Source organism: Mytilus edulis, chromosome 6, assembly GCF_963676685.1.
Source record: "Mytilus edulis chromosome 6, xbMytEdul2.2, whole genome shotgun sequence".
Taxonomy (NCBI): Eukaryota; Metazoa; Mollusca; class Bivalvia; order Mytilida; family Mytilidae; genus Mytilus; species Mytilus edulis.
The window spans coordinates 87,725,330-87,740,558 of record NC_092349.1 but is presented as its reverse complement, the minus strand read 5'-3'; the positions used below and the strand labels follow the sequence as shown (position 1 = coordinate 87,740,558).

The 15,229-nt window shown below is 33.4% G+C and overlaps 1 protein-coding gene across 1 annotated transcript in view; it reads left to right on the top strand.

Annotated features, from left to right (window-relative positions):
• LOC139526725 (uncharacterized) overlaps positions 1–14,907 on the top strand; it is a 30,709-nt gene extending 15,802 nt beyond the window's left edge. Inside the window, exons 8-17 of the mRNA XM_071321889.1 lie at positions 2,044–2,707; positions 3,184–3,300; positions 4,323–4,627; positions 7,285–7,410; positions 8,095–8,251; positions 8,403–8,586; positions 9,507–11,104; positions 11,882–13,147; positions 13,513–14,019; positions 14,492–14,907. Of these exons, the coding sequence (XP_071177990.1) occupies positions 2,044–2,707; positions 3,184–3,300; positions 4,323–4,627; positions 7,285–7,410; positions 8,095–8,251; positions 8,403–8,586; positions 9,507–11,104; positions 11,882–13,147; positions 13,513–14,019; positions 14,492–14,739 (5,172 nt within the window). The 3' untranslated portion in view covers positions 14,740–14,907. The remainder of the gene's footprint in view (positions 1–2,043; positions 2,708–3,183; positions 3,301–4,322; positions 4,628–7,284; positions 7,411–8,094; positions 8,252–8,402; positions 8,587–9,506; positions 11,105–11,881; positions 13,148–13,512; positions 14,020–14,491) is intronic.
• The last annotated feature ends 322 nt before the right edge of the window (positions 14,908–15,229 follow it).

Sequence of the window (15,229 nt, the reverse complement as noted above, 5' to 3'; positions counted from 1 at the left end):
TTAACATGTTATCAATTTAAGATACGTTACTTATTGAGACCAATAAGTTTTTATATCGATGGCCGTGTGAACTTTTTTTGGCCATATTATTATATCTTTTACCTTAACTATTTAGGTTCAACGTCAGCGATAACTTTCAATTGCATGCAAAATAATGCTTTATTAGCTCACCTGGCCCGAAGGGCCAAGTGAGCTTTTCCCATCACTTTGCGTCCGGCGTCCGGCATCGTCGTCGTCCGTCGTCGTCCGTCGTCCGTCGTCGTTAACTTTTACAAAAATCTTCTCCTCTGAAACTGCTGGGCCAAATTAAACCAAACTTGGCCACAATCATCATTTGGGTATCTAGTTTAAAAAATGTGTGGCGTGACCCCGCCTACCAACCAAGATGGCCGCCATTGCTAAAAATAGAACATAGGGGTAAAATGCAGTTTTTGGCTTATAACTCAAAAACCAAAGCATTTAGAGCAAATCTGACAGGGGTAATATTGTTTATCAGGTGAAGATCTATCTGCCCTGAAATTTTCAGATGAATCAGACAACCCGTTGTTGGGTTGCTCCCCCTGAATATGTAATTTTAAGGAAATTTTGCTGTTTTTGGTTATTATCTTGAATATTATTATAGATAAAGATAAACTGTAAACAGCAATAATGTTCAGCAAAGTAAGATTTACAAATAAGTCAACATCACCGAAATGGTCAATTCACCCCTCTAGGAGTTATGGCCCTTTATAGTCAATTTTTAACCATTTTTCGTAAATCTTAGTCATCTTTTAGAAAAATCTTCCCCTCTGTAACTACTGGGCCAAATTAAACCAAACATGGCCACAATTATCATTGGGGTATCCAGTTTTAAAAATGTGTCCGGTGACCCTGTCAACCAACCAAGATGGCCGCCATGGCTAAAAATAGAACATGGGGGTTCAATGCAGTTTTTGTCTTATAACTCAAAAACCAAAGCATTAAGAGCAAATATGACGGTGTAAAATTGTTTTTTAGGTCAAAATCTATCTTTCCTGAAATTTTCAGATGAATCGGACAACCTGTTGCTGGGTTGCTGCCCCTGAATTGGTAATTTTAAGGAAATTTTTCTGTTTTTTGTTATTATCTTGAATATTATTATAGATAGAGATAAACTGTAAACAGCAATAATGTACAGCAAAGTAAGACCTAAAAAGAAGTCAACATGACAAAAATGGTCAGTTGACCAATTTAGGAGTTATTGCCCTTTATAGTCAATTTTTAACCATTTTTCGTAAATCTCAGTAATCTTTTACAAAAATCTTCTCCTTTGAAACTACTGGGCCAAATTAATCCAGACTTGGCCACAATCATCATTGAAGTATCTAGTTTAAAAAATGTGTCCCGTGACCCGGCCAACTAACAAAGATGGCCGCCACGCCTAAAAATAGAACATAGGGGTAAAATGCTGTTTTTGGCTTATAACTCAAAAACCAAAGCATTTAGAGCAAATCTGACATGGGTAAACAAATTTATCAGGTCAAGATCTATCTGCCCTGAAATTTTCAAATGAATCAGACAACCTGTTGTTGGGTTGCTGCCCCTGAATTGGTAATTTTAAGGAAATTTTGCTGTTTTTGGTTATTATCTTGAATATTTTTATAGATAGAGATAAACTGTAAACAGCAATAATGTACAGCAAAGTAAGACCTAAAAAGAAGTCAACATGACCAAAATGGTCAATTGACCCCTAAGGAGTTATTGCCCATTATAAAGTCATTTTTTTTTTAACAATTTTAACAAAATTTGTAAAATTTTACTAACATTTCCACTGTAACTACTGGGTCAAGTTCATTATAGATAGAGATAATTGTAAGCAGCAAGAATGTTCAGTAAAGTAAGATCTACAAACACATCACCATCACCAAACCACAATTTTGTCTTGAATCCATCTGTGTCCTTTGTTTAGTATTCACATAGACCAAGTCGAGCGACACAGGCTCTTTAGAGCCTCTAGTTTTTTTAAAAATGTTTGACATTAAATTGTCTGCCAAAAAAATATCTTTATCTGTCCATATATTACAGGACTCTGCCTGCCTTAATATACCAGTTTATCTTCACCATGAAATATATGTTTGTATAGAAGCATTCTCTCCATCAGGCGATATCAAACGAGGTTGCAGTAGATCTATTGTGATAGACGATCCTAACATCTATGATAAAAAGATAGTTTACGATCTAAATCTGAATAATCCTGCTATAATGCGCATATCAGAATTAAAACATAGTTCTAACATTGGAAAACATTTGACAGTTCTTCACGACAATGAATTAGATTTTGCCGAACGAAATGTAAAAATAGCAGGCTTCATTCTTGGAGTATTCGAATTTTCTATCCGATGGTTTCTTATGAAGAATAGCCAAATTCCGTCTATTGATTGCTCACATGATTCGTCGTGCTTGTTTTCAACAAATACAACAACTGGTTTCGTAAATTTTGATAACCCATTTTTAAAGGAAAATGGAATACTGTATATATGCGCTTTAACAGATTCGTTTCAAGGTTGTAGCGATGGATTCCTAGTTGATGATGACATACCAAATGGTGGGAAAGTTTCTATACCGTCAAGAAATGGTTATGTAATTGAAGGTTCATCAATGAATATTCAGTGGTCAGGGTTTAGTGGGAATTCAAAAGAAGTAGATCTCGGATATCCAAATTCGATTGCATATTACCAATATGCCATAGGTAAGAACGATATAGTGTGATTATCGCGTATATTTTTTATCGGAGGACGTGATTTGACAATAGTTGAACAAAATAAGTACAAAACAAGTTAAACTGAATTCAAAGATATAACTAACTCACTTATTCTAACTTATTGTACACATGATATGTGTAACATGGGACCAGAACCAACTTATTGTACACATGACATGTGTAACACGTGACCAGTACCAAGAGAATCATTAGTTATTGTTGGCGTTGCTTTAATATAGGCTTTCTAAGAAGTGTTATGATGAATTCTTTGTCTTTTGATCATTTTTTATAATTTGACCATCTCTTCGACTTAAAGGTTTTGAATTTCCATTTCACATGGTACATTCCGCTCTGTTTTATGTTAATAAACTATACAATTATAATAAACATAATTATTTACATCATTGTGGTCCTCCAACTCCTTATAACTATTATAAATCATATCTTTATTTATGCACATGCAGGTACTAGTATTGGTGGACATGATGTTCAACCTTTTACAACAGCTGGTCTTACCGACCTTGTTGTAGTAACAGACTTGCATTTACAATCAGGACAAGTATATTATGCTTCTGTACGAGGTAAGAATTACACCATAAACATGAAACATGTCTTAAAGTAATTATAGCTTAATGCAATCAATCAATTATATTGCTGCAAACTAGTAGTGAAATGGACAAGAACCAAATATTATATATAACCAGGCTATCAGACTTCAGTACTATCTTCTTTGATTTTTAAGTGGTGTTCATTCATTGAAACATAACAAAATTATCCAAATTAAAGGCTTGAAGTTAAAATTGTTCAATGGAGAGCATAACACAGAGCTTCTTCAGTACATCATTTTGTTATGGCTCAAATGGTTTGCAACATTTCTTAAATAAGTTGCTTTAGAAAAAAGCAATAATGCTTCTAGTATATTGAAATGCAATGTCGGTTTCTTGCATCTATGAATGAGGAAATTTCTTACATTTAAAGAACGATTATTTAATTTCAAGAATAATTTACATGTTTAACATGTTCATAACACCTGTCTTTCGTACGCTTGCGACCAGAAGTTTGTAAAGTCATTTGGGTCTAATAATTATACGGCATTATATCTATAAGCAAAGTCAAATGATTGCCTTATATCAAAATGGTCGCCTATTTGATATTGATATCATAACATTTACAAAACTAGTGGAAGGTACTGCAGTTTTTACTTTCAAATTTCCCATATTATTTTGTATGTTTCATTTGATCGCTCCGACAAGAGATTATATCCGAACCGTTCGATACTTTGTAACACTACACTCAATATTGAGCGAATATTTACATGTACGAAGCACGCATGATAGTGATAAAAACTATGTGCTGTAGATTGCTGTAGCTAAATTAAGGTTGGTTATATTTTTGGATTTACAATATAAACATAACATTTTTAGCTTTACAAACACTTTATATTTGGGTGTGTCTAAATCCCTTTTCTGGATTTATTTTTATCATAAAGAACTTAAGAAGGTGTCTGAAATACACAGCATCCAAAGAGGTCAATAATAAATCAGGAGAAAATAGTTCCGTTATCAAAGACATTTTGATTTCTGAATTATTTAAATATTTTTAGCTTTTGATCATTTGAATCGATCTGTTGAAAGACATTCAGAGGGCGTAATTTACGACAACACTCCACCTTCAACTGGCACTACACAAGTTGAAGGCGAACTTAGTTATATCGTAAAAAGTCATCAAATTTCGGTCCACTGGTTTGGAATTGAGGACAAGGAGAGTGGCATAGTTCAGTTTGAAATTGGAATAGGTTCTACAAACAACTCTGCAGATATCGTTCCATTCCACAAAGCTGAAACATTTGCAGAAATAAATGGGAACAGTCGAGTGATTGATGGACATCAGTATTATGCTATCGTAAAGGTATATTACTTGATGAATGGGTAGAAAGTACAGTATTACGTAAAATAATTTATATTTTAACATTCTGTACTATTTTGACATAAGTGATAATTATGTGAGTGAATATTAATAGTGTAAATTCAAATAGATAAACATCATATTAATAATAATCAATGTTGAAACTATTGTTAATAAACGCACATGTTTAGTGTGCGTATAGCTTGCATTTCTGTAAATATTGACAATGCAATTTCCCATAGGAACTCCTTTTACGGCTAAAACTGTACCACTTTTACTATGAAGTTTTGAAAAAAATCTTATCCTAGAATTGAAAGTTCATATGCACCACAATTTTTTTCAAAGGTCAAAATATAGGGCTGTGCGGCATATTTTCAACGTTTATATGCCCTGAACTTCTCAGAGTTTAAACTTACACTAATTTTCTTGACTACCCCTACCTCGAATGAAAGGTTACCACAGATTTCAATGTAAACAATATGCACGTGTTTATTTACTGGTAACTGGTAAGTTCTGTCTCTGCGATATGGAACACAGAGAGCTAACTGGGAACCAGTATGTAAACAAAATGAATTTTCTATGAATATTCAATTACTCCCCAAAAGAGGCGTGTTTTGAGAAACTGCTGTATTTACAAAGTGCAACCTATACAGACATTTATTCAAATAGAAAACTCTCTAAAATCAGTTTTTCTCACATTAATACTCATTTATCAGAATTAAAGTCTTAAAGAAATCACTGTGTATACTCTAAGTTTTTCTTTACTATACATTTTATACCCCCTCCCCTGTTTCAATGTTTTAAAGAATTTGAAAACAAGACTTTAATTATTACCAGCTTACCTTATTTGCATATTTTCTGATAAAAAATGCCTAGAACCTGTTAAAAACTGTTTTGATAACATATTGAAAGCATATCAGAATATCATAAATGTAATGTTTAGCAGTCAATCATTACAACATTCAAGATTATATAAAGTATCCAATCCAGCCTCTATCTCCAGTCCACATCTTACTGTATGCCTATTTGTCAATTAAAGAACACATTTTCTGCCTCAAATGGTCAATTTAGAATTCTTGTCACAACAGTATCATCTTTAACCATATATCTGACACAATTTAGCTACTATATATACTAGAAGTGTTCAAACAAAGCCATATTTGCAATAGTTGTATGTATGCAGATACCAGTCTGAGATATAAATTCACTTAAAATGTTGTAGAGATGACTGCTAACATTTGATTTTTGCATAACTTCCCAGCATAGTTATTGTTTTCTATATCAAGAACTTTAAAATCATAAAATCATAGCATTTACAAGTTAAATTATTTGTTTTATGACCCAGGGGGTAGGCAATTTTCTATGTTTCTTGCCCCTGGGGCCTCAAATTTCCTAAATAATTCTGCTGTTTCTAGCAATTTGGAATATTTAGTACATATTCAGGATAGAACACACTATTGTAAGTTTTCTTGAGATATTTTTGTTTTTCTAGCTTGTATTTATTATGCCGTGGTGACAAAAAAGCAGATTTAGGTGTTGCGGCTTACTTTTGGGTTATTGAAAGGACACAAATACCCCATAAATAATATTCAGGAAGGATCTATGAGTTTCAATGACTGCGAAGAGTAAATATAAGCACTTCTTAACAATTTAACTTACAAATATGCAAATATTATGATTTAATTTTGTATCCAGGACTTTAAGTAAACTATGCATACTGTAAACTGTGAATTTATGCTGAGTCATCATATTTAAGGTCCAGGATTCTATCAATCTTCATTAAATATTTATAAAACTTCTTATTTGAGTTTATTTCTTTAAAATCTGTGAAATAAAGCAAATTTGGTTAAATTCTGAATGTTCCCCTTTTTCACCCTATATAGATATGTTCGTATGTAAAACAATTCGTATTTGATGTAAAAGAGATATAGATATTACGTGATTTCTCCTTCGTTTAATGTATATTTTGAGTGTATATTTGAATGATATGTGCAAGTTTTAGTAGGAACATTCTATTCCGCAGTCAATAACATTGATCGTGTGTATTGATTATTCAGAAATCATTCAACCATTTGCAGAAAACATATTTGATTAAAAGGGCTTGTCTTAGTTCGTAATACAATGTACATTACATTTAAAAATTGTTTTGGAGTTGGAGAAAAGGAAAACAAAATGTTCTTCAATTCATTAAAAGCGTTTTTGCTCTTTTCAATCAATATTTTTAATTGAACAAATTTTGAAGATTTTCCAAATAATAAAAAAAGATTAGAAGAATCGATTACGACGTTTTGATTCAAATGAATCGACTAAAGGGAACAGTTACATTTTGATAACATTTTCTTGAAAAATGTCTTTGGTCACGGTATTAGCCGTATTTGGCACAACTTTTTGGAATTTTGTATCCTTAATGCTCTTCAACTTTGTACTTGTTTGGCTTTATAACTATTTTGATCTGAGCGTCACTGATGAGTCTTATGTAGACGAAACGCGCGTCTAGCATATTAAATTATAATCATGGTACCTTTGATAACTTTTAGCCTACTTTTCGTTTTCTATACACCAAGACAACCTTTAACTAAAGTACTAATTTGTCAAGAGATATTATAAAGGGAAGCACCACTCACACGCACATATGTTCAACACTTTCGATTTCTTTTTAGGCGACAAACGGAGCTGGTCTTTACTCATTTTCTGTGTCTACGCCGTTCCTAGTTGATAGTACAGCCCCACTGAAAGGCCACGTCATAGACATTTCTCCTGCGAACATGCAGGTTCAAACAGATGCTGTGAGTATACAGATAGGAAACAACATATTCGTTCTGAGAATTCTAATGTAATAGAAGTTGTTTCAATAATATATCTAGAACATTGTATTTGGTATTATTGTCACTTTTAATTGCAATAATGCATTATTATATCTGTTTTGAGTAATATAATTGGATAATACGGAACTTATTGCACATCACTAGTTGTTCTGAAATAACCATCATCAAATTTATCAAAACCAATCGTTAGATATATAAAATCGTTGGAACATATTATTAACGGGAATCTAAAGTGAACATCCAAGAAGGTTGTTACAACATTTTATAAATCTATATTGTTTCTTTTTCTATTTCATATCAAATTTTACAAAGTAGTGACAGCTTTAAATTGATTAGATTTGGTATATACCTTTTATTGATTATAAATGACTCAGTTAAAATCTCAGGTTTTATGAACGTCAGTGTTGACATATATATTCTTCTAAATAATAACTTCTAGTCTTTCTTAGATATGGGCTTTATTCACTACACTATTTAAAGGAAAACATGTAGTCAGTTTAACTTTCAGTTTTATTGTAGTTTGTTATTTTCATGATGTAGAGGTACAATAATTTGATATGTAAACCGTGTAATTTAAAAACTATAAAACATATTGTAGATTGATATGTAAACCGTGTAATTTAAAAACTATAAAACATATTGTAGATTGATATAGACTACCAGAGAAATACTACAAGCATATCTTGTAAGTGGAGAGGATTTCACGATCCACATTCAAAAATTGAAAGTTATCATGTTGGACTTGGATTAACAGCTGCGAATGACGATATAGAACCATTGACAAACGTCGGCTTGAGAAACGGTAAGAACAGATTATTATTTTTTTATTTTTAAGGTATCAAGGAATTCTGGACAATATATATGTCGCTACATTTATCATATAATTTATAATGTATTCGTTTTGAATGTTAGGAACAAATATCAAGGGTAGGATTAACACGTTTGTTTTTCAGTGAAGACGTGGTCATCAAATTTTGTACAAGGAGTGAGATATTACTGCATAATAAAAGCCTGTAACGGAGCAAGACTTTGTAGTCATGGGTCCTCTAATGGTGTAATAATTGACAACTCTGCTCCTATACCAGGTTTAGTAGTTGTTGGGGAACCTGGAATTCATTCAAGATACGAGTCTGATAAGTAAGTATTGATGTAAAGACAATTATTATTATAAATAAGTGTATATTTACTAACATTATTACAAAATAAATATGACACTCAAACGGAATAGCAACCGTAAAAGAGGCAGGTTTGCATACGATCTGTAACAAAATTTGAATCGCCCGACTGTATAAATTTTTTATCACAGAGTACAAGATACATTTTGTATTTTCCTTTTTAACAAAACATATAGTAGACATGAAAAGACTGACAAAGCCATAGCAAAAGACGAATATTCAGTTTGTCTTCTTTTGGATTTCACGCGATTCCCTCATTTTTTTGTAACCTTGATATGTCTTGTTTGAGTTAATATGAACATCGCTAGACCTTTTTCATCTTGTACGCCTGAAGACAACCAGTAGCTTGATAATGATAAAAGCGCGATAGATCAAGTGAAAATACACGCTTTTCTACGTTAAATTATATACCATATATGATTTTTTAATAGATATTTTGACGTACATAAACATAAAAAAGATGTAGTTACATCATGAAAATACAGAAATGTTTCATCATCGGTCAAGAATTCATCTTATATGAAAATATGAGGAATGTCACGAATTCCAATAGGAAAATAATCTTTCTATATACTATGTAAATGATGAAGATATGCATTACTATAGGTCAACGGACGGCTTTAAATACCGAGAAAATTAAATCCATACCGTATATAGAGTAAGCTTGATGAGGCATCAACCAGAACAAATGTACAAATGGACGGTCTGATTTATGTTCAAAACATTAAACTTAAACTTATTATGACAGACATTGACGACAACTCCTGAATAACTTGCTTCTTGCTTCGTACTTGGGACAGGCACTTGCAGACATTTGTTTGGGTTAAATATTTTTCTTATTATGTGTTTTAATAGATAAATGAATTAATACCATCATTCTAGCTCGTCACTGCATGCCACGTGGATTGGATTTGAAGACCCACAATCCGGAATCGACCATTTTGAAGTATGCATAGGTACAGTACCATTGTTATGCGATATTATGAACCGCTGGAATGTCTCTTTGTCGTCTGCCTTTGTAAAAAGTCAACTCGAACTTAGAAATGATTTACCTATGTATGTGACTGTTAGAGCCTGTAATAAAGTGAAACTTTGTGTAGAAAGATCTTCGCCCAGTTTTATAATAGATGACACTCCACCGGTATTATTGACCAAACCGCATATAGAAAGTTTAAACATTTATACTTCTGATTTCCGACAGATAATATCAGACCCATCTTTTTTCAAAATCTTGTGGAGATTTGAAGATGATCGAAGTCCTATTGTAAGAACTACTATTGCGATCCAAAGCATGTTAGACACCCATATTCCAATGTCGGACACTGCTATATCAAATGCAATTGTCTTTACTGTGAAATTGGTTAAAGATAATCAACTTCGTTTAGGAGACATTTATGTTATTAAGGTGACAGCTTGCAACGCCGCATTACTTTGTAGCACTGCATATAGCGAGGAAGTTATGCTCGATTATTCTCCTCCTCAAATCGGAGGATTTATGCCGCCTTTAAGTTGGGAAGTGATTCCTGGGGCTTCTAACTTTATAAGATTTGATCTATCATGGTATGGATTTAGTGATGTAGAGTCCAAAATTAAAACTTATTATATATCAATAGGCTATGATTACAGTGGCATTGACATCGTTGGTGCGTATAAAGTTAAACCCACTCATCAAGACGAGGGACGTATGCAACATACAATCATAAACATCGATACTACCAAAAATCTTCCTGAAAAGCTAGTTTTTACTATCTGGGCAGAAAATTATGCTGGTATTTTAAGTTCTCAGAGCAAAATAACAACTGATGTAGTAAGTTTTAACCGGAATCATACCAAGGGAAACCTCGTTATACAGAAACATTCTTGTGTCGCGGAATACTGCAATAACGACTGCACGTGTGCTGTTGTTGGACATAAATGTAAAGCCGATTCACAACAGAAGTGTTTAAGTAAATTTGAAAACAATGATAAAAGTTCCATACGGGTACGAATGATTGTGCCGAACACCGATATATCTATAGTCGGATCTTCGTCATGCCTAAGGTCTGAATGGACAGACAACCTAAACGTAACAATATGGCGTTTTGAATACACATTTGGTATACAGGACAGTGAGGCAGGTAGTGGTATTTTTGATTTAGCAAATGAAAACCCTTGGCGAGATGTCGGAAAGGAGACAAAAGCCCTTCATTGTTTGTCTCCAAAACATCAACTGGAACATAAAACGAACTATGTTGCATACGTCAAAGCATGGTACTCGTTTACATTATATAAGATATTCCAATCGGAACCAGTCCTGGTCGATCACATGTCACCGGATATACACAAGCGATATTTTGTTATCGATTCCATATCAAACTGTGAGGAGGATGCGGATTATATTCTATCAACAGATTCTGTATTATCCTGTTGGGATGGTGTATTTTATGATGACGAAAGTGGAATCGAAAGTTTCATGGTATCAGTTGGAACTTCTCCGTATGGTAAGTTTATATTTCATTTCTTTTTTTTTGAGAAAGATATTTGAAAATTGATGTTATTCAAATTATCACTCTCTAAATAAAGATATTTTTCTTTGGTTACATCTTCTGACATCAGACTCGCACTTCTCTTGAACTGAATTTTAATGTGCGTATTGTTATGCGTTTACTTTTCTACATTGGTTAGAGGTATAGGGGGAGGGTTGAGATCTCACAAACATGTTTAACCCCGCCGCATTTTTGCGCCTGTCCCAAGTCAGGAGCCTCTGGCCTTTGTTAGTCTTGTATTATTTTAATTTTAGTTTCTTGTGTACAATTTGGAAATTAGTATGCCGTTCATTGTCACTGAACTGGTGTATATTTGTTTGCGGGCCGGCTGAGGGACGCCTCCGGGTGCGGGAGTTTCTCGCTACATTGAAGACCTGTTGGTGACCCTCTGCTGTTGTTTTTTATTTGGTAGGGTTGTTGTCTCTTTGACACATTCCCCATTTCCATTCTCAATTTTATTATTATTATTACTATTATTTTTATTATTATTATTACTATTATTTTTATTATTATTATTACTATTATTTTTATTATTATTATTACTATTTTTTTTATTATTATTATGATTTTTATTTTTTTTTTTCTATTATTATTATTATTATTATTATTATTATTATTATTATTATTATTATTATTATTATTATTATTTTCTTTAATTTCGTTTATTTTATTTTGTATTAATCATTTTTAGAAAGGTTATAAAATTTATAAACACCATTTGTTTTTTCTCAGCGGATGATATAGTGCGCATGCATGATGTTGGTCACAAGACAAGAGCAGACTGGACAGGCCTTTCTTTTGAACCTGGAACTAGATATTTCACGACTGTTAGAGCAATCAATAAAATTGGTCTACAAACCGAACTATGCTCCGATGGGTTTCTGATTGATGATATCGCACCCATTACTGGAATAGTTTACAATACTAGACACCACAGGGACGCTATCTACCAATCTATTAATCAACCAGTTCAGTTTTCCTGGCATGGATTTGCGGACGAACATTCTTTCATTGATTCATATTACGTAGGATTTATTTTTAATGGCGAAGGTTCATTGGCTAATGATTCCTTTAGTTTTAAAAAGATAGATATTCACGACCACATAGTTTACAATGGGAATCTCAACCACGGAGACACGATTGCAGCCATGGTAAAGGCTATTGACAAGGCTGGCCATGAAAGTCCTATTGTGATGTCATTACCATTATTGATTGACAATACACCGCCTCAATCATTTGACTGTACACATTTTGAGAAAATATATGAAAAACACATAACGGGCAAAGCTAGGTGGTTAGAACAAAGAACGTGTCATAAAAACAGTGTTTATAAGATTAAAGTCTCTGTAACAGATGTGACATTTGACTTTAAAGCTTTACTGGCAGTTGATGATATGTCAATGGTTCTACCTTTCGCTCGTAATTCAGATGGTTCTTTGGTAACAGAGTACAACTTCTTTTCATTTGAAACGGCATTAAAACATTTTTCCTTGGATATTTATGGAGCTTTACAATCAACAGCAATGTTGATAAGTGTATCAAGATGTTCCGCAATAAATACAGAAGCACAGGATAATAATACCGTTATTACCCAACAAATTTCATCAAATGGAATGTCCGTTTGTGTCCGAGCTATTGATCTAGACAGTGGCATTAAGCAAGTCACCATAGGAATCGGAAGCGTCAACGGGGGTTTCGAACTACAAGCAATGAAGTCAGCAGTGTCATCATCACATCGTTTGCATGATATTGTAGAGGCCAACCTGACACATGGTGAACGTGTTTATGTTCGAGCTGTGATTATAAACCATGCGGGATTACAATCTGAATTCACGTCGCATCCATTCGTTGTCGATCATACTCCTCCAATAATTCAAAGTTTAGAGTCGTCACTTTTGTATGTACCTGATGTCCAGAATGACACAACCACCAGTGTACATTCCAGATGGCAAGTTATTGACGACGAAAGTGATGTTAAGTTTTGTGAATATTGTATTGGTACGTAATTAATTGATATAATGTAAATTGCCAGACAATTTAACTGTTCACTGTTATATTACAAGAGAGACCGTTAATGAAATAATAAATATTTATATTTATATGAATAAGCTACTAATTTTGAGTTGTCTACATGACAGAAAGGATTTATGTATTCTTGTTTTGAAAGATACTCTCGTCCTTTTTTTCTGAATAATACAAACGTATGACTTATATCTCAGTCAGCAGTGCATCTTTACGATAAAATATGATAATAATTTTTGTCGGTAGAGAATGCAGTGTTTAAAACAATGAAATTTGGTCATATTCATATAATGCTTAAACTGTACTGCATTTCTGACATTTTTTTTCCTTTTTAATTTCAGGCTTTTCAGAATCATCGTGCGATATCATAGGTTGGACAGCTACATCGTCGTTATCAGTATCTCAGTCAAATCATTTTAGAGTCCAACATGGAAGCAGAATATTCCTTCAACTTCGCTGTATCAATGGTGTTCAACTATGTGGATATACCCACAGCGGGCCGTTAGTGGTCTCTTACAATTCACCAGAAAACATTGGTTCAAAAATACAGTTTCTAACTGACACTGGAATCAATAATGTCACGGGAGACCTGAGCACACTAGCTTTCCGATGGGATTATTTTAATGATCTTTCAGGGATGAAGTCGTATTTCCCTCGAGTGTCAACCAACAATACTCTGGTCTCGGACATTCAAATCCCTAACAAGAATTACATTCGAATTAAAAATCTTCACTCAATAAACAAGGAGACATACAAAGTGGACGTCATAGGAACAAATGTTGGAAATATATCTAGCAAGGCCAAACACGCATCAGTTAGATGTGATTATACTAAACCATCATTATCAGGTAAGGCATATGAATATGTAAATGACATCAACGGTACCAATTTTCTTGCACGAGATGAGCATGTAAAAAAAATGTATCTGCTGTGATGCTCGAGGCAAACATCTTTTAGAATAAAAAAAACGATAAAAAAGATGAAGAGCTTACATCCACTTCATTTCAACTTCGGTTAAGAGTTGTCTCATTGGCAGTCATACCAAAAAAAAAAAAGCATAGGAGAAAAATATGTTTACGTGCATTTAGGATCGCTGACGAATAACGATTGCTGGTACCTTATCAGTCGAAAGAGTAAAATCCGTTAGATAAGCGTATGCTACCTTATTTAAATGATACCATAGTCTTAATTTGTTGTTCATATAGTAAATTGAAGATGAAACAAAAATTGCAGCTACCTATGACTAATATAAACTAAGAAAGTTGCACAATTTTGTTTGATACTGTTGGAATATAGGCTTATATATATTTTTCATTGCAGGGAAAAGGTTTGACCATGGCGTCAACTATATAGACTGGAGAGAGGTGTTTACGTCAACAGATATCAGTTCGTTCCAGGTGGCAATAGGCTCTTCAAAAGGAATGACTGATATAATTATGCCAACTACAACGACCAGACCCAGAATCACCATTGATATACCGCGAGAATATCATGAAATAATTGCTGTTGTGACTGCCACATCGATCACTGGAATGTCAACCACATATACACAAATTATTAAACTCTAGAAAGTCAAACAAATGAACAGGTTTAGAATAACCCATTCACATACAAATTAGTGCTTATGGTTAATGAACAATTTGTTGCTTAACATTTGATGTAGTTCATAGTTCCGTCCATTCGCTTATGCAATAAACAGGTTATTTATTGAGTTAAGCTTTCCAATTGATATTTTATAGTGTGTTTTTCTTTGTTGTGATGAAATACTATTGTTTCAGAAACGGTTTTCAATGCTGCGAGAAATTCCCGCACCCTGGTGCGTCCTTCAGCTGGCCCCTAAACAAATATATATACTAGTTAAGTGATAATAAACGCCATACTAAACTCCAAATTGTACACAAGAAACTAAAATAAAAAAAAAATACAAGACTAACAAAAGCCAGCTAGAGGCTCCTGACTTGGGACAGGCTCAAACATGCGGCGGGGTTGAACATGTTTATGAGATCTCAACCCTCCCCCTTACCTCTAGCCAATGTAGAAAAGTAAACGCATAACAAT